This window comes from Carettochelys insculpta, chromosome 2, assembly GCF_033958435.1.
Source record: "Carettochelys insculpta isolate YL-2023 chromosome 2, ASM3395843v1, whole genome shotgun sequence".
Classification (NCBI taxonomy): domain Eukaryota; kingdom Metazoa; phylum Chordata; order Testudines; family Carettochelyidae; genus Carettochelys; species Carettochelys insculpta.
This window is the reverse complement of record NC_134138.1, coordinates 278,799,208-278,814,381: the sequence shown is the minus strand read 5'-3', so window position 1 is coordinate 278,814,381 and position 15,174 is coordinate 278,799,208. Positions and strand designations below refer to the sequence as shown.

The 15,174-nt window shown below is 45.5% G+C and overlaps 2 protein-coding genes across 2 annotated transcripts in view; both read left to right on the top strand.

Moving 5' to 3' along the window:
- Nucleotides 1–1,591: 1,591 nt before the first annotated feature.
- The window catches only part of C2H1orf35 (chromosome 2 C1orf35 homolog), a 37,537-nt gene continuing 23,954 nt past the window's right edge, over nucleotides 1,592–15,174 (top strand). The window contains exon 1 of the mRNA XM_074985288.1: nucleotides 1,592–1,731. The gene's annotated coding sequence lies outside the window, so the exon portion shown is untranslated. The remainder of the gene's footprint in view (nucleotides 1,732–15,174) is intronic.
- On the top strand, nucleotides 1,593–8,601 carry MRPL55 (mitochondrial ribosomal protein L55). Its single transcript, XM_074985293.1, has 3 exons — nucleotides 1,593–1,731; nucleotides 4,637–4,838; nucleotides 8,330–8,601. Exons 1-3 carry the CDS (start codon nucleotides 1,685–1,687, stop codon nucleotides 8,477–8,479), a joined length of 399 nt encoding a protein of 132 aa, XP_074841394.1. The 5' UTR covers nucleotides 1,593–1,684; the 3' UTR covers nucleotides 8,480–8,601.

The window sequence follows — 15,174 nt, the reverse complement described above, 5'->3', positions numbered from 1 at the left end:
TTCTGCTAGCTGTCTGATCTTCAGCTTGCCCTTCCGAAGGCCCTTGTGTAACCCCTGCCTCCATCTGCTGCGGTCGTCAGCTAGTTCTTCCCAGTTGTCCAGCTCAATGTCTACCTCTCTGAGGTCTCTCTTGCAGACATCTTTGTAACGCAACTGGGGGCGTCCGGGAGGTCTTTTGCCAGAGGCTAGCTCACCATACAGGATGTCTTTTGGAATCCTTCCATCATTCATCCTGTGGACGTGGCCAAGCCAGCGGAGTCGACGCTGCCTGAGGAGGGTGTGCATGGTTGGGATTCCAGCTTGCTCGAGGATGGCGGTGTTGGTCACTCTGTCCTTCCATGATATTCCAAGGATGCGCCTGAGGCAGCGCAAGTGGAAGACGTTCACAGCCTCTTTTCCTGGCGGACATACAGGGTCCAAGTCTCGCTGCCATAAAGGAGGGTGCTGAGGATGCAGGCTCTGTAGAACCCTTGCAAATGTTGGGACCCAACTGTATCCAGGCCACGCTGCAGCCTATGCTCTGCATTCGGGGACGTAGTCAGCTGAAATTTGTTCTGGCTCCGCTGCTCCCCTCTTGTGATTACACCTGTAATGCCACATGACACCTGATTTTGTACAACAGGATCATCAGTAACCCTTGAAGGTGCTGTTCATTAAACTCAACTAGGTAGCAGAGTGTCCCCTATGTATCCTTGGGATACTGAAGAGTACATGTTTTGGGTATCTCTCCTTTGCACCTCACCAGGCATGTGACTCTCCCCCACCATTGATGATAATCCTTCTCTTCCAGGGCAGTTTCTTTCTGCCATTCATTCTTCTCCTTGCCACCACCATTACTGCCTTGCCCCACAGAGCTCTGAACTTGTCCCTGCATGTGGGAGGAGTTGGGAACCATCATCAGAGGAGGAGAGAGAGGTTTTGGGGAGCAGTGAGAGAGCCACATGATTTTTCTGCATTGTAGAATTCCAGCATGACCCATCTGTCAGCAGTCAGAAAATGGCTGTTCTCCTTTGGTGCAGCAACTGCAGTTGACTCTAAAAATTAGCCACTTTCCACATGACATGTTTGAGAATTAGCTCATTTTCGTAAGGTTTAATAACCCTGATGAAGAATTAAGTGAACTTGCTAACTGCTGTGAGAAATATTGCTGCAGAAAATTAAATGTAATACATTGGATGGGTGCCTTGTCTTCTGTTTATGCTTTAATGCAAGTTGCACCATTGGTACCTGGAAAGATGAAAGAATGTAGAGCACAGATTGGCCTGATTTGAGCAGCCATATGCTATAATTTTGCAGAGAAAAAGGTGAAATCATCAGTTCTCAGATGCATCCTTTCCAGTAACTTTTCAGTTTAAAGTACTTTCCCAAATGTTAGATAATTGAGTAACTCACCACTTCTTCCAGCTGATCTCAGCCTCCTCTGGCCAGAGAGGTCTCTGAGATTGCATGTGTTTTTGTTTTTTTTTTTTATGGGTACTTTCAGAAGGGATGTTATTGAAGTCACAAGGAAAGGCTGGTTTGCCTGATCCATTTCTTTTTGGTCACTAGGTTAACTACAAGGAGAAGAATGTGTATGGTGCAGTGTAGCAAACATACCTTGAAGAACTGCATGAAGTAGTTTCATACAGAGGTTAAGTCCAGTATTCCAGGCACAGCCCTAACTGAGTTGATTCCTTTGACTTCCATGATTCTACCTAAGAACAGGATGGCAGCAATAACCAGAACTTTGGGGTAAGCTTCACATTCAAATACTGATGCTGATGATGCATTGCCAAGTATGATCATCTCCCGTGGGAGTTGTGGATCCTCAGGTGCCTGATAAGGCCTGTCCTTGAACACCAAGTTCTATCGCAGTGAGGAGAGATGTTTCCAAGTACGGCAGGAGGCTGTTGACCATGACTGAAACTCAGTCTCGCCTTCCTCCTGTGCGTCTTGTCTCCCTCACCTTGTTGGTGGGGAAGTTCAAAAAGTGAGAGACCATCATGTAATACTTTTCTCCATGTTAGCGATCCTGGGTGAGTGTCTCCCAAGTCTCAGTGTCAGTATTGCACTCCTTTAAGTTATGCTTCAGCAAGTTCTTATAATGCTTCTGCTATAGGGACTCCATGAAGTATAACTTAAAGAACTTATGGATTTCTGTATGACTTGGCTAAAGGGCTTGCTGATGTTGGTCCTGTTATGTCAATGGGCTCTCTGGCATTCTCTTCAGTGGGACTTGAGAGCACCCACCTCCCTGCAGCAGTACTCAGTACTCTGAGAGATCAGGATCTTTACAACCAGTAATAAAGTTTGTAGTTATTCTCATTAACACAGAATCTGATCCTGCAGCCTTTACTGCCCCGCTGAAATTAGTGGTTGTGACACCCTGTATCCCATGTTCACCACTTTTATATGGTTATGTTATATGTTGGAAAAAGTATGTCTTGTCTGGGGTCATTAGAAAACTCATAATCTGCTGAATAGTATTCTGTTGAAATGCATTGAACAACACTGCATGTGCAATTGAAACTGTAGGGTTGTGACTGAAATGTGTTGAATTTTTGAGTAATGCCCACAAACCAGTTTCTCAGAGACAATGACACTGTAGCATGGCCGCAGCATGCTTAGGACCCATTATAAGCTTAATAGGACATTCTCCATCTGGGAGGCAGTTGTGACAAAGAAATCTGCAGTTCATTTGGAGGGCAGTTTGGAGCTTACATATGAAGTGAAACTGCCTTTCCCCCATGAACCAACAAGGATTTTTCCAGCACAAAGGGTTGGACAAATGTAAGAAAGAAAGAAAAGTGTCCTTTGCCAACTCTCTCCCTCTTCCATCTCTTGGCTCATGACAACAACTCTCAAAGGACTGAACAAAGTGGGGGAGTGGTCCCAGGCAGGGAAGGAATGCAGCCTGCAAAATGTATTGCAGCTCATGATGAGACAAATCTTTTGCTTTTAAATCTATTCACCTTGGTAATAATGAGTTCAGAATTTTATTTTTTTATTTCTTTTGTAACCAATGATGAGTTGTATGCATCTGTACTTGTAATTACTGAAAGCCTGTCTCTCTCTGATAATCTTGTTTTACTGTTTTATCTAAATAGTGTGTTTTAGTTGAAGTGCTTGGGACTCTCTACAGGAGACAAGAAGCCTGGTGCATATTCATGTCCTGTGGCCATAATGACAAATTATCTATGAGCTTATACTGTCCATTAGGGTTCTGGAGAACATAAAACACATATTTCTGGGGAACAAGTTTGGAACTGAGGAATATACGAGAGTTGTCCTGTATGTAATTTATGGGTGGCTGGGTGTAGCATTCATGTATTCAGTGGGCAGTAACTTTGCATGCTGGTGGCTGTGACTGAATAAAGCCTGGAAGGGCTATTGTTCATCAGCAAAGCAGTGTAAAAGGCATATCAAAGGACATAGTCCAGATTGTGCCCTGGAAGATGTCACAGCGGTGGTGGTCACTTGAGTTAAGAGTTGGAAGGTTCAGTTCCAGTGGAAGCAAATTTCATGTGCTTCTCTCATGTTGCCCTGTGTTCTTCTGTCAACAAAAAAAGTCCTGTCTTTGCACTTCCTCTTAATGAGGAAGATTTTCCACGGCTATAGCCATTCTTGCTCGTATGTATTCTCCTATTTTTGCTGTTAACACAGCTTCCACTAACTCTTTTGCTTTTCTGTGAAAATTGATGGTCCAAAGCCTTGTGCACTCCAGTCCCATGACAGAAATCAGTTTAGTGCAATCCATCTGGCAGGTCCAGTGTCAGCAAATGACTTGTTTATTCAAAGAAAGGAAAAACTGATGATTAAAATGTCCGGCTGAACTGCAGGACCACAGATTTTCAGATGAGATCTTGTCAGAGTGTGGGATGTGAGAGGGGGGCTTGGACTGTTCACCTGTGCACAGGAACTCTTTAATTCTAATCCTCCTAAACCCCTTCAATTCCATATGGTGCAATTTCCTTGATTGTTATTTTCCCCATTTAACATTTGCCTTCCTTTGAAAAGTGCCTTAGAGCCTTTATAATATGTTCTGTAAGCAAAAAAAAATATTGTTACTAATACAGCATCCTCAGGACCTGACTGGTGCTGAATCAGAGAATTTGCCGGACCACAGGAGGTCAATATCATCTCCACATTACCAACCCTTCCATTGCTTACTAGGCTCTTAGAAGACATTTGGGGTAAATTACAGCTAAATACAGTACAGAACACTCAGAGTCAGGACTGATGGCTGTAAACAAATGTTATGGAACCAAAGGAAACTTGGCCACACCCATAAGTTGTTGTCGGGATAATTAAAATCATGCTGGTTTATGGATTTTGCCAAACGAGAGTGTTCCGGATTAGAAGGGTTCAAACTCTGTCATTATGTAGTATTTGTAAAACAGTCAGAAGGTTATGTAAATACTCATCATCATCATCATCATCAGTTTTGCAAGGGTTATGGGGCAAGCTTCTTTGCTTGAGAGATTTAAAAAAGTAACCTGGATGGACAGAGTATAAATCTCTTTCATTTCTTGTCTGTGATTCTGTGATATGGTGCCATCTGTGAGATCTATACTGGACTTCACCAGCTTTTTCTCTTGTCTCCCTATGGAACAGAAGGGAAGAATAACTAACTCTGTCCTGGTTAAATTCCTCTTAGTGTTTTGCAGCAGGGTGCCATGCACAGGTTGCTACCCATTGCTTGCCATCTGCACACATCCCTCAGCCAACAGGACTCCAACAGGACGTCTATCGCCCGCATTCAGAGGAAGACGTATGGCAGACTCTACCCAGTGCTTTTGGTCAGGCCTGATGGCTCCACACTTCACATCCGCTATAAGGAGCCACGACGGATCCTTACAGTAAGGAACTGAGCCTATTTTGAATAGAACTATTGGTACGGAGGTTGCGTCAATATTGCACAAATAGATGTATAATGCCCGGGGGGGCGGGGCGGTTACAGCTTCTTCTGAGGCATCCTCCGTTGGCCACTGATGTGCACATTGAGGATGTAAAATCCCATTTAATGAGTTAACTGGTTAAATATTAAGTTTAATCAGTTAACTGATTAAATGGGAATGGGACGGCCAGGGAGTCCACTCCAGCCCAACTGGGTTGGAGTTGCCCCCTGCCACGGATAGGGACTGCTCTGTCCAGGCTGGAGCGCTCCAGTCTGCAGTACTCCTGGGCTGGGCCCGCTGTGGATGAGGACTGCTAGGGTCACGCTAGAGCACCGTTCAGCTATGGTGGACCACACAGGGCTGGAGCAGCCCCCTGCCATCAATAGGAGAGGGACTGCTCTAGCCCCAGAAATTAACTATTCTGTAAGGCTCATCTATTCAGGAAGAGGTTTACCCGTTAAATGTTAACATCCCTAGTGATCATAGGCTTTTCCATATTGGATCAGACCTTTGGTAGGAAGGATGTTATACTGGATGACCTACCTTGATACTGTAGAAAGAGGTGAAAAAACTCCAGATGCAGTTTGCCATTTGTCCATGAGGCTGAGTTCTCACCCCATCCTGCAACATGAGGTCTATTTAACTTCCGCCAAGGAGGCAGAGCCACCAGTATTTTCAACAGGCCATCAGGTGAGGTCTATCATTAGGCGCTGTTCGGCTGGCTCTTCCGTTTCTGCTCACCCATTTAAAAACTAGGTGTCTGAAATCCCCCTGCCCGTTAAATGTAATGAATTCCCTGTCTGGGGGTGGTTGTAGTTCAGAACCAACCTCTTGCTCCAGGCACTTGCTAGGTAACTGCCCCCTTCTTCCAGCTAATCTCAGCCTCCTCTGGCCAAAGATGGGTCTCTGAGATGCAGGCCTTTGGCTCCTGGAATGACTATATTCCCACAAATCTCCTTGCTCCATGGAAAGTCACTGAATACAAGAGCAGGTGGGTCAGAGCTGGGTTGGCTAGGGTTAATAACTTGATGAAAGTCTTTCACTTCTACATCATCAGCGCACAGCCAGTCCAGAAACTGAACGTCATTGCCATCTGTTGAATCATATGTACGAGTATAGTGGGTCTTGAGTCAGCTCCCAATGGGAGCTCCACAGCACAGAACCCACTACCACACACTGGTCTTGTTGGTCTAGTTCTGAATAAGTCACAAGTTGACAAAATAGGAAATTAGGGTTGGTAGAGACTTCAAGATGTCATCCAGACCAACTGCCTGCTCAAAGCAGGACCAGTCCCACCATAACGAGTAAGGATGGCGATTGCACCACCTCCCTAGGCAATCCATTCCAGAGCTTCACCACACTCCTAAGCTGTGTCTACACATGCACGCTACTTTGAAGTAGCGGCACTAACTTCGAAATAGCGCCCGTCACGGCTACACGCGTCGGGCGCTATTTCGAAGTTAACTTTGACGTTAGGCGGCGAGACGTCGAAGTCGCTAACCCCATGAGGGGATAGGAATAGCGCACTACTTCGACGTTCAACGTCGAAGTAGGGACCGTGTAGTCGTTGCGCGTCCTGCAACTTCGAAATAGCGGGGTCCGCCATGGCGGCCATCAGCTGAGGGGTTGAGAGACGCTCTCTCTCCAGCCCCTGCGGGGCTCTATGGTCACCGTGGGCAGCAGCCCTTAGCCCAGGGCTTCTGGCTGCTGCTGCTGCAGCTGGGGATCCATGCTGCAGGCACAGGGTCTGCAACCAGTTGTCAGCTCTGTGTATCTTGTGTTGTTTAGTGCAACTGTATCTGGGAGGGGCCCTTTAAGGGAGCGGCTTGCTGTTGAGTCCGCCCTGTGATGCTTTCTGCAGCTGTGCCTGGCACCCTTATTTCGATGTGTGCTACTTTGGCGTGTAGACGTTCCCTCGCAGCGCCTATTTCGATGTGGTGCTGCGCAATGTCGAAGTTGAACATCGACGTTGCCAGCCCTGGAGGACGTGTAGACGTTACTCATCGAAATAGCTTCAATGTTGCTACATCGAAATAAGCTATTTCGATGTAGGCTTCACGTGTAGACGTAGCCCTAGAGAAATAGTTTTTCCTAATATCCAAACTAGACGTCCCTCTCTGCAACATGAGACCATTGCTCCTTGTTCTGTCATCTTATCAACACAGAAAACAGCTTAGCTCCAGCCTCTTTGGAACCCCCTTCAAGTAGTTCAAGGCTGCCATCAAATACCGCCCTCCTCACTCTTCTCCTCTGCAGACTAAATAAGCCCACATCTCTCAGCCTCTCTTCATAAGTCATGTGGTTCAGCCCCCTAATAATTTTTCTTTTCCTCTGCGCGACTCTGATTTATCCACATCCTTTATGTAGTGGGGGACCCAGAACTGGATGCAGCACTCTAGATGTGGCCTCATTAGTGCTGAATAGAAGAGAGTATTCACTTCCCTTGATCTGCTGCCAGTGCTCCTACTAACACAACCCAATATGGTGACAAGAGCACACTCCTGACTCAATGAGATTCTTGTCTGTTGTAAATCCTATATTCTTTTCTGCAGAACTGCCACTTAGCGAGTCATTCCTCAGCCTGCAGCAGTGCATGGGATTCTTCCGTCCTAAGTGCAGGATTCTGCCGTTGTCCTTGTTGAATCTCCTCAGATTTCTTTTGGCTCAATCCTCTCAATTTGTTGAGGTCACTGAGGACCCTATTCGTACCCTCCAGTGTATCTACCTATTCCCCCAATTTGATGTCATCCGTAAACTTGTTGAGGGTGCAATCCATCCCCTCATCCAGCTCATTAGTGAAGATGTCGAACAAAATGGGCCCAGGCCTAACCCCTGGTGTTTGCTCTCCTTTTGGTACCAGCTGCCAGGTAGTCATCAAATCAAGCCTGACAGTCTAGTCAGATTTCTGTCCATTAATAGACGTGTGATTGTGTGCCTAGATGTGGTCCATCAAAGAATGGTGTGAGGGGAAGCCAGTGCTGCATCTCTAGTGTGGCTAAGCACAGGACAACATTCTGCAGAGCAGTTTGCCCAGCCCTTTTCTGTAGTAATAAATCTAGTTAAAAACGCAGTCTCTCTAATTGAAAAGAGACCCACTCCCTCCTTTTCACAATGGTAACTGCAACAGCTACATGCCACTGTGCTTTTCCCATTGCCAAGCCAACACTCTTTGGAAGGTTAGATACTTGTGCTCTGATCACCTTTCACTAATTACATTATAAATCCTTGGGCTAACAGATGAATGCAGAATAACTTCTGTACGAGCCCCCGAAGTAGTCAGTAAGAGACTCAAGTCATTAAGGAGATTCCTTCTATTTTATTAACCTCTGTTGGGATTTTTGTATAGCAGCAAAGTCCTCCACACAACAATGTCCCATCTTTCTCCTTTTGGACACTGACGTTTTTTAATAAGATGCCTTTGACTGATGATTAATTTGTGTTCCTCTTCACAGATGCCTGTAGACCTCAGCACTCTTTCAGAGGCTGAAAGAAGAGCTAGGTTTCGGAAACGCAATGCCGGAAGGATAGAGACCAAACAGGAGAAAGAGTTGGAGGATGAGTTTAATTTGGATGATTACAGAAAATTTTGGAAGAAGAACTGAGTTTATTGTGAGGATCTGCGGAAGTGTGACGGGAAGATCTGCAGAGAAGATTGTAAACTACTGTTATAAAGAGAAGGCTTGTGGATGAGTAAAGATTTTTTGCCTTGCAATCTTTTGTGCATCTGTGTCGTGGTGGTGGTGGTGGTGTTTAATGCTGGTGAAAAGTACTGGACTGATAGTCCTGAAAGTTGAAGTCTTGCTATATCAGACAATCCTCCGGTCTCACCCTCCACCTTGATCATATCTTGGTCTGAGTAACACCTAGTCTTGCTATGAGTGCAGGGGATTGGACTTGATGAGTTCTCTTCCAGTCCTACATGTATGTGATCTCTAGGAGGAAGAGAAGAATTCATTGTATGAAGCCTTGTCTACACCGAAAACTTAAATTGACAGGTATATCATTTAGGGCTGTGAAAACTTTTGCAACCTGTGCACAGGTTGGCCTCCCCTTGTGTAGGTACAGCTACTGCCTCCTGGAGAGATGGATTACTGACATCAGTGGAAGTTCTTTTTCCATTGAGATAGGGGAGGGGAGCTCTAAACCAGGGGTCAGCAACCTTTCTGAGGTGCAGTGCTGAAATTTGACCTCTATAGATAGTCTCACTGCCAGTGGGACTTTTTAATAGTCCTGCTTGCAACAGCTTCATTAATAACTACACAAAGACACAGAGCTTTACTGCGTAGGTGGTGGTTGGTAGCATTAGCTGGTCTTTTGTTAATCCGGCTGCATGGGGGTGGAGGGGTGGGGCTCAGCTCCTGCTTCACGTGCTGATGAAAATCAACTCCCGTGCCACTCTTGGCACCTGTGCGGGGTGTGGCTGACCCCGGGCCTAGACTAAAACAGCCTACAATACCTACTGGTCACTCGTTACTGTATTATCAGAGCGCTGCAGGGTCTTAAGTCTCACAAGACCCCATGCAGTGCTATCATCATTTTACAGAGCAGCAACTGAGGCACAAGAGAAAGTAAGTAACTTGCCTGTCACAGAGCAGCGGTCTCAACCCAGCTCTCCTAAATCCTAGGCTAATGCCCTATGCACTGACCTAATTGCCCTCACTGCAGAGATTACTAGAAAAGGGCCCAGCTCGGGCTTCTCTGAGGGGGAGGATTTACTCAGTCTGCTGGGAGCTGGATTGAGTCTCCCAAAGCCTTTTGCACCTTGAACAGCCCGACAGTACAACCTCTTGCACACGACCAATGTACTTTTCACCTCAGTTTTAAAGACTTTGTAAATTGAGTGTGAATGAATCACGGCAGGGCTATAGTTAACATCTGTGGGTAATTAGGAGTTTTTACGGAAGTTCGAACAAAGGTGTGCTGCTGGATGAATGCACAGTACTCCATTGAGAAAGGAGAAATCAGTCACACATACAAAATAGGAAGTGACTGTCTAGGAAGGAGTGCTGCAGAAAAGGATCTAGGGGGTCATAATGGACCACAAGCTAAATATGAGTCAACAGTGTGACACTGTGGACAAAAGAAAGCAAATATACTGGGACACATTAACAGGAGTGCTGTAAGCCAGACACAAGAAGTAATTCTTCCTCTCTGCTCTGTGCCAGTTAGGCCTCAAATGGAGTATCCAGTTGTGGTCACCACATTTCACGAAAGAGGTGGAAAAATTGGAGAAGGTCCAAAAAAGAGCAACAAAAATGATTAAAGGCCTAGAAAATATGGCCTATGAGGGATGAGTGAAAGAATTGGGTTTGTTTTTGTTTGGAAAATAAAGCTATTATCATCTCCCCCTCAGTCTTCTCATGTACCTAAAAGGCTGTTACAAAGAAAAGCGAGAGAAATTCTTGTGAGGATAGGACAAGAAGCAATGGGCTTAAATTGCAACAAGAGAGGTTTAGATTGGCCATTAGAAAAAACTGCCTATCAGGGTGATTAAGCATTGGAATAAATTGCCTAGGGAGGTTGTGGAATCACACAGGTTAGATAAATATCTGAGCGGGATGAGCTAGATGGTACCTCCTGCCATGAGGTCAGGGGACCGGATTGGATGACCGATCAAGGTCGCTTCAAGTTATAGTATGCTATGACTCTGTATGGGCCCTCCGTATGAGATGGGGTAGCCCAGGCCAGGTTTGGCTGTAATCTTACATCTATATAGAGTCATTACAGAAAATCCCAAAGTACATGACAAATAATGAGAGGCGCTTGATCCACCACTAAGTGTAGCCTCCTTTGGAGAACGTCTCAACTCTTCCAAGGCACGGCAGCACAAAGGAACAGATTACAGCAGGAAGTGAAGATCAGTGGCCTGATCTGTAGAAGCTGCAGAAAGACAAGACAAGTGGAATGTAATTTCATCTTGCTGAACCTATCAGGGATCCTTCCATGACAGGGGGCGTCCACATTCATTGTTTAATTAGATTTAAAAATAGCATTGGTCGAGTCTGATAAATAACAAGGCTGATCTTGGAAAACGAGAGGGACCCACACTTTCCATTGACTTCAACATAGCTGTGAAAACACTGCCGTTCACAGCATCCATGCCCAAAGGATGTGTGGTATACCAAGGCTGGATAAAAGTAATGTTATCCAGAAACACAAGTGGGGACAATGTAGTAGTAGTAGTAGGCATCCTTCAGTCTGCATAGACTATGGATTGCGCCCTTTAAAGTTTCAACTGAGGACTTCATTTACAGCGTCTATTGTGACTATGAAGACCCACACGAGAGTGACAGTCCTTGCTGCATCTCTTGCAGATGTGGTGGGTGTCTGGCAAGTCCTTATTGTGCTTTCTGTGCCCACGCTTCTCCTCTGCTAGCTGTCTGATCTTCATCTCGCCCTTCTGAAGGCCCTTGTGTAACCCCTGCCTCCATCTGCTGCGGTCATCTGCTAGTTCTTCCCAGTTGTCCAGCTCGATGTCCACCTCTCTGAGGTCTCTCTTGCAGACATCTTTGTAACGCAACTGGGGGCATCCGGGAGGTCTTTTGCCAGAGGCTAGCTCACCATACAGGGTGTCTTTTGGAATCCTTCCATCATTCATCCTGTGGACGTGGCCAAGCCAGCGGAGTCGACGCTGCCTGAGGAGGGTGTGCATGGTTGGGATTCCAGCTTGCTCGAGGACGGCGGTGTTGGTCACTCTGTCCTTCCATGATATTCCAAGGATGCGCCTGAGGCAGCGCAAGTGGAAGACGTTCACAGCCTCTTTTCCTGGCGGGCATACAGGGTCCAAGTCTCGCTGCCATAAAGGAGGGTGCTGAGGATGCAGGCTCTGTAGACTTGCATTTTGGTGTGAGTGTACAGCTTGTTGTTATTACACACTCTTGCTGAGTCTGGACAGAGTTGTGGCCGCTTTTCCGATCCTCCTGTTTAGCTCAGTGTCCAATGACAGGGTGTCAGTGATGGTGGACCAGAGGTAAACGAACTCGTGGACAACCTCTAACGTATAGTTGTCAATGCTGATTGATGGGGATTCAGCAACATCCTGACCGAGTACGTTTGTCTTCTTTAGGCTGATGGTAAGCCCAAAGTCCTTGCACGCTTTGGAGAACTGGTCCAGCAGTTTTTGAAGCTGGTCTTCTGTGTGAGACACTACAGCAGCATCGTCTGTGAACAGCATGTCTCTGATGAGGACTTCCCGCACCTTAGACTTAGCTTTCAGCCTTGCAAGGTTAAACAGTTTCCCATCAGATCTTGTGTGCAGCAAGATGCCCTCTGTTGAAGATCCAAAGGCATGCTTCAGGAGGAGTGTGAAGAAGATCCCGAACAATGTCAGAGCAAGCACACATCCTTGTTTGACGCCGCTCCTGATTCTGAAAGCGTCCGATAATGTGCCGTCATATTGGATGGTTCCTCTCATGTCTTCGTGGAACGACTGGATCATCTTGAGTAACCGTGGAGGACAGCCTATCTTGTGGAGCAGTTTGAACAGACCATCCCTGCTGACCAAGTCGAAGGCCTTGGTCAGGTCGATGAAGGCTATGTAGAGTGGCTTCCTCTGCTCCCTGCACTTCTCCTGCAGCTGCCTTAGAGAGAAGACCATGTCAATGGTAGACCTCTCTGTGTGACCAAATACTGAATACAGGAGAGCTCGGGTTCATAGCTGGAAGATGGAACGTCAAAGTGGTTTCGCTTTAAATAAAGCGTGCTTGACACGCACCGTGAGGATGCTACTCTGCTACTGTGGTAGCAGGCACCTCTGCAGAACAAGAGCTCAGACTTCAGGTCTCCCAAACCAGTGTTTAGAGGGAAGGCCTCTCCTCTGATCCATCTCACAAAACTACAGCAACTATTAAGACTTCAGCAGCAAAACTAAAATTGACAGGGAGACAGCTAAGCTGCATCTACAACACTCAGTCTTGAGCAAGAGCTTTCGTGAGCACAGACTCACTTCATCAGATGCACCTGATGAAGTGAGTCTGTGCTCACGAAAGCTCATGCTCAAAACTTTTGTTAGTCTATAAGGTGCCACCGGACCCTTCGTTGCTGTTACAGATCCAGACTAACACGGCTACTCCCTGATACTTAACACTCAATCTTGTGATTTTCATGCTGTAGCCCTTGCTCAGCCATTTCCTTCTACTTGCCTCCCTTCGTAGCTACTCCTCGTATTCTCTCTAAACTGAGGTGATCAAGCAAAAACTTATGCCCGTATAAAAGGAGTCAGGTAGCACTTTAAAGACTAACAAAATAATTTATTAGGTGATGAGCTTTCGTGGGACAGACCCACTTCTCCAGACCATAGCCATACCAGAACAGCCTCATTATATAAAGCACAGAGGTCCAAAAATTGTTATCAAGGTTGAAAAATCAGAAAAATTATCAAGGTTGGTAAATCAGAAGAGCAGAGGGATGGTGGGTGATGGGTGGGGAAGTAAGCGTTAGGTCAAACATCAAAGTATGTAAAAGAGTCCTTATAATGGTTCAGGTAATTGCTTGTCCCTGTCCCTGTTCAAACCGTGTGTTAATGTGTTGAATTAACATGAATGTTAATTACAGAATCACAGGCACAGTCTCTTGTTCCTCAGCTGACATCATATATGCCATCATGTGCCAACAATGCCCACGCACCATGTATGTAGGGCAAACTGCAAACACTTTTCAACAAAGAATGAATGGACATAGAGCAGACATCAAAAAACTCCAAATACACAAAACTGTCAGCCAGCACTTCAATGGAGTGGGCCATTCTGTTAAAGACCTGCGAGTTTGTGTTCTACTGAAAAGGGACTTACAACTATCTACAGAGGGAATGTTCATATTCAAATTCGACACATTAACACATGGTTTGAACAGGGGCAGCAATTACCTCAGCCATTATATGGACTCTTACATACTTTGATGTTTTATTTAACTCTCAGCTTCCCCCTCCCCCCACTGTCCCTCTGCTCTTCTGATTTGCCAATCTTGATAACAATTTTTCTGATTTGTCAACCTTGATAACAATATTTGGACCTCGATGCTTTCTATATTGAGTCTGTTCTGGTCTGGCTCTGGTCTGAAGAAGTGGGTCTGTCCCACGAAAGCTCATCACCTAATAAATTATTTTGTTAGTCTTTAAAGTGCTACAGGACTGCTGTTTTGTTTTGGTAGAATGCAGACTAACAGGGCTACCTCTCTGTCATTATGTCCATATGTGACTTTACTCATGCATGTAGTCTGATTTCAGAGGGGCTGAGTAGAGTGAAAGATGTGTTTGCAGGACCTAGGCTAGTGTTTCTCATCCAGGGGTACGTGCACCCTGGAGGGGTACACCAAGTTCTTACAGGAGTACATCAATACATCTACAATATTTGCCTAGTTTTACAACAGGCTACATAAAAACACTAGTAAAGTCAGTAGAATCAAAAAGTTCAATCAGACAGTGACTTGTTTGTGCTTCTTCATATACCTCACGTTGAAATGGAAGGACAATAGTTCTATTCCAATTCATTTATTTGGTGATAAGATGGTCGAAAGTCAGCCCGTTTTCAGTAGTAGTCTGTCATATGTTTGCATGTTGTAGTTTTAAAGTGAGGTGTGACCCGGTGCCATGCAAAACAAATCTGACTCCTGCAAAGGGCACAGTAATCTGGAAAGGCGGAATGGTGCTTGTTTCAAGCCCTCAGATTACCTTAGGAGAGTGTTTCCCAAATGTAAAACATTCGCATACTCCTTTCAGGGCTTCGGCCTTACCAGCATACCCCCATTTTCTCAGTGCTGTCCCAGTGCTTATCTCCCGGGTTTTTGTGGTATATTTTCTGCTGCGTACCCCTTGGAATCCTTTCAAGTCCCACCAGAGTTACATGTACCACACTTTGGGAAATGCTGCCTTCGGACCATGTTTCTCAACCGGTGGCACCTGTACCCTTAGGGGTAAACCTGAGAAGTCTGGAGTACTTATAATTATGTTGTTTTCTTTTGTTTTTAAAAGCGGTACTTTATTAAAAAAAAGGTTGAGAAACTGGCCTGCACTGTAAGGTCTGTGGGGCAGAGTCTGTGTTTTAATATCGAAAGGTACAAGTGCTGAGAAGGGTTAAATATGCAGATGAGTGCGTGCGTGCGTGTGTGTGTGTGGCTGGAGTCCATCACAGGTTAAGACTAGACCTAATTATTTCTGACAAGAAACAGACCTTACATCCCTGCAGGATGGCACTTAATATAAATAGGCTGTAAACTGTGAGATTAATGAGCTATTTTAAAATCACCCAAGACACTCAAGCTTGATAGCTTTGACATTTAATCCTGTGGCTTCCTTGTAAAA